This window comes from Megalobrama amblycephala, linkage group LG19 (assembly GCF_018812025.1).
Source record: "Megalobrama amblycephala isolate DHTTF-2021 linkage group LG19, ASM1881202v1, whole genome shotgun sequence".
Taxonomy (NCBI): Eukaryota; Metazoa; Chordata; class Actinopteri; order Cypriniformes; family Xenocyprididae; genus Megalobrama; species Megalobrama amblycephala.
The window spans coordinates 32,855,933-32,859,689 of record NC_063062.1 but is presented as its reverse complement, the minus strand read 5'-3'; the positions used below and the strand labels follow the sequence as shown (position 1 = coordinate 32,859,689).

General features: G+C 43.6%; 1 protein-coding gene across 1 annotated transcript; it reads left to right on the top strand.

The window, feature by feature from the left end:
- Window positions 1–729: 729 nt before the first annotated feature.
- LOC125253931 lies at window positions 730–3,176 on the top strand (the record flags this gene model as incomplete). The annotated part of the gene is made up of 2 exons (XM_048168188.1): window positions 730–876; window positions 2,676–3,176. Coding segments are annotated over exons 1-2 (648 nt in total), but the record flags the coding sequence as incomplete, so codon positions are not given.
- Window positions 3,177–3,757: the final 581 nt, after the last annotated feature.

Genomic DNA, 3,757 nt, shown 5'->3' with positions numbered 1-3,757 from the left:
AAGTGTTAAGTTAGCTTTGTCAAGATGCTCAAACACAGTTCTCAACGAGCACACATGTTCTTTCCAATCCACTGAATAGATAACCAGATAATCAAGATATGCGTTGCAATTCGGTACATCAGCTAAGACAATATTTACCAGACGCTGAAACGTTGCTGGCGCGTTTCTGAGCCCGAAAGCCATTGCGGTGTACTGAAGGAAGTTATCTGGGGTCACGAATGCTGAGATGTCTGACGCTTGTTGTGTAAGTGGAACTTGCCAGTATCCTTTCAGCATGTCCAGTTTACTAACGAAACGAGCAGAACCGATGTTATCTATACAGTCCTCCATGTGCGGTAATGGGTAACTGTCTGGCACAGTCACAGCATTTACCTTGCGGTAATCGGTGCAGAATCTAAAGGTGCCATCAGATTTCGGCACGAGCAAACATGGAGAACTCCAAGGACTGCAGCTGGGTTTGGCTAAACCATTCTCCAACAAATAACTGACCTCCTGACGCATAATGGACCTCTTAACTGTATTGATGCGATAAGCTTGCTGCTTAATAGGGTGAGCACCATCCACAACAATGCCATGCTGCAAAACATTTGTTTGCCTTGGTACATCACTAAACAGACATTTAAACTCAGAGATCAAGTTACCAATATCGGATTGCTGGTCGAAGGTTAAATGAATAAGACATGATGAAAGATCTTGTAATATCTCCAAGTTTGCCAACCTTGCACACTGATGAGGAGCATTGCGGAGTACAACACCATCCTCATCAGCACCCGAGACACCAGGAGTGGGCGTCAGCTCTACAGCTATCGCGACAGAAGAGACAGCAGGCCCTGCAGTCTGTTCCGGAGCTTTAACCTTGGATTTCTCCCTGGCATGGTAAGCTTTTTACATGTTTATGTGACACACTCGGGTTTGGCGTTTCCTATCAGGTGTGGAAAGCATATAATCAGTTTCACTCATTTTCCTTTTCACAACATACGGACCAAAGAAACGAGCTGACAGAGCTGATCCAGGAACAGGTAAAAGAACGAGCACTTCTTCACCAGGCACAAAAGATCGCGCAATTGCTTTCCGATCGAACTTGTGCTTCATGTTTTTTTGAACATTAGCTAGAGATTCTTTAGCTAGCGACCAAGCAGTATGTAAACGATCTCGAAAAGTACTAACATAATCCAGTACATTAGTGTTCGGACTCGAATCAGTCATTAAAATCTTTTCCTTAAGAACTTTTAAAGGTCCCCTTACCTGATGTCCAAAGACGAGTTCGGCCGGACTAAAACCAAGAGACTCTTGTACCGTCTCTCTAGCTGCGAACAAAACCAAAGGTACTCCCTCGTCCCAATCTCGAGCAGTGTCCATACAATATTTCCTAAGCATAGACTTAAGTGTTTGGTGAAAGCGTTCAAGTGCCCCCTGACTTTGTGGCTGGTAGGCACTTGACACACGGTGAGAAATCGCCAAAGTCTCCAAAACTTGGTTAAAAAGCCTTGATAAAAAATTTGTGCCCTGATCAGTCTGCACTATTTTAGGGAGCCTGAAATTAGAGAAAAATTTCACCAACGCTTTGATGATAACGGGCGCTGTGATTTTCCTTAACGGAATTGCCTCCGGAAATCTAATGGCCACGCACATTATGGTTAACAGAAACTGGTTGCCAGATTTAGTTTTAGGTAGAGGCCCAACACAGTCTATGATTACATGCTCGAAGGGCTCCCCAATGGCTGGAATGGGAGACAGAGGAGCAGGTGGAATCACCTGATTCAGCTTCCCAACGGTCTGACAGGTATGACACGTTTTGGGACAATTGAGCAATTGACACGCTCGATTGCTCCTGTCTGCCTCTCTGCCTCGCTGCCTTGAGTGAACTGCTGCCTGCTGCCTGACCTACGCTCGGAGCTTCGTGGAGTTTATCCTAAATCCTTCTCTTTATTCCTATTCACATAATATAAATTTCTTGTTTTTCACTAGATTACTTAACCTATTGCATAGTATTACTAAACGGAACGATTTATTACTAGTAATCTACCAGCGTAATCACCTAGTGTCAGCCATAGCCCGCTAGCCTGCTAGCTACCGTCTATTTTTTCCTCTAAACTAACCTTCCTTGTAGATCTAATGGCGGATTTATCCGATGTATCCGATATTCCGATCTGTCCTCGCCAGATCGGGAAGCTGTGGAGACTTTGCTGCCCGGCATTCATAGATCCACCGTGAGGTACAGCGTCAGGCACATCACCCTTGCCCCAGGCACCGGCAAGCGACCGAGACATCCAGCTTGCGAGTCCCGTGTGCGATGCAGTTTTTCGGACGGCGTGGGGAGTCAGACTACTCTACAAAAACACGGTCAGCCATGTCCGACAATTATCATGTGTATTAAATGCAACATGTATAGCTTAGCTCTTTCTGTCAGCAGTGAGACTTACACATGTGATAAATGCAGGGATATTGTCAGGCTGACAGAGAGAATCTCAGAATTAGAGACACGCATCCAAACTTTAATTGAGGATAGTGAGAATGAAAGGGCCTTAGATACTGCTTTGGATGCGACTAGCCTAGTAAACACTGCACATTCGGTTCCGGTTGTAGAAGCCACGCAGCAGGCTAACTGGGTGACTGTGAGGCGGCATAGTGGCAAGAACAAACACCACTCTTCCGTTCCGATTAGAACATCAAACAGGTTCTCCCCACTCAGTGACGCACCCACTGAGAATCCTGTTGAAAGTGTCCTAGTTATTGGCGATTCTATTACACGGAACGTGAAAATAGAGACACCAGCCACCATAGTCACATGTTTGCCGGGGGCCAGAGCACCTGACGTCAAAGCAAATTTAAAAATGCTGGCTAATGCTAAACGTAAATATTCTAAAATCATTATCCACGTCGGCACAAATGATGTTCGACTTCGCCAGTCGGAGATCACTAAAATTAACATTAAAGAGGTGTGTGAACTCGCAAATTCAATGTCAGCAGAAGTAATTTGTTCTGGCCCTCTTCCTGTTTGTCGGAGTGATGAGATAGTTAGCAGGTTATCATCACTCAATGGCTGGCTGTCTAAGTGGTGTCCGCAGAATAATATAGGTTTCATAGACAATTGGAAAAGCTTTTGGGGCAGACCTGATCTGTTGAAAAGAGATGGTATTCATCCCTCCCGGGATGGTGCTGCTCTTCTATCTAGAAATTTGGCAAATAGTCTTAGAGCTGAAACATGACAAACCAGGGCCCAGATCAGGACGCAGACAAACTGGCTAAACCGACCGTCTGCTAGCCGCCTCACGTCACAGAACTCAGATAATTCACAGCACATAGAAACTCTTTCACCTAGATATTATCACATAGAGACTGTGTCTGTACCTCGAACTAGTAAATACAAAAAACTTCCGAAACCTTTTAAGGGTAAAAATTTAATTGATGTTCAAAAAATGAAAATCACAGATAAATCAGATAAACAAATGATAAAGCTTGGGTTACTGAATATTAGATCTATTTCTTCAAAAGCACTTATTGTAAATGAAATTATCACAGACAATAAACTAGACTTGCTGTGTTTGACAGAAACCTGGCTAAAACCAGACGATTACATTATTTTAAATGAGTCTAGTCCTCAAGGTTATGACTATCGACACAATCCTCGACAGAAAGGCAAAGGGGGAGGTGTTGCTGTAATTTATAGTAATATATTCAGAATCATTCAAAAGAATTTCAAATATAATTCCTTTGAAGTGATGGTGCTTTATGTAACATTATGTAAGTTGACATT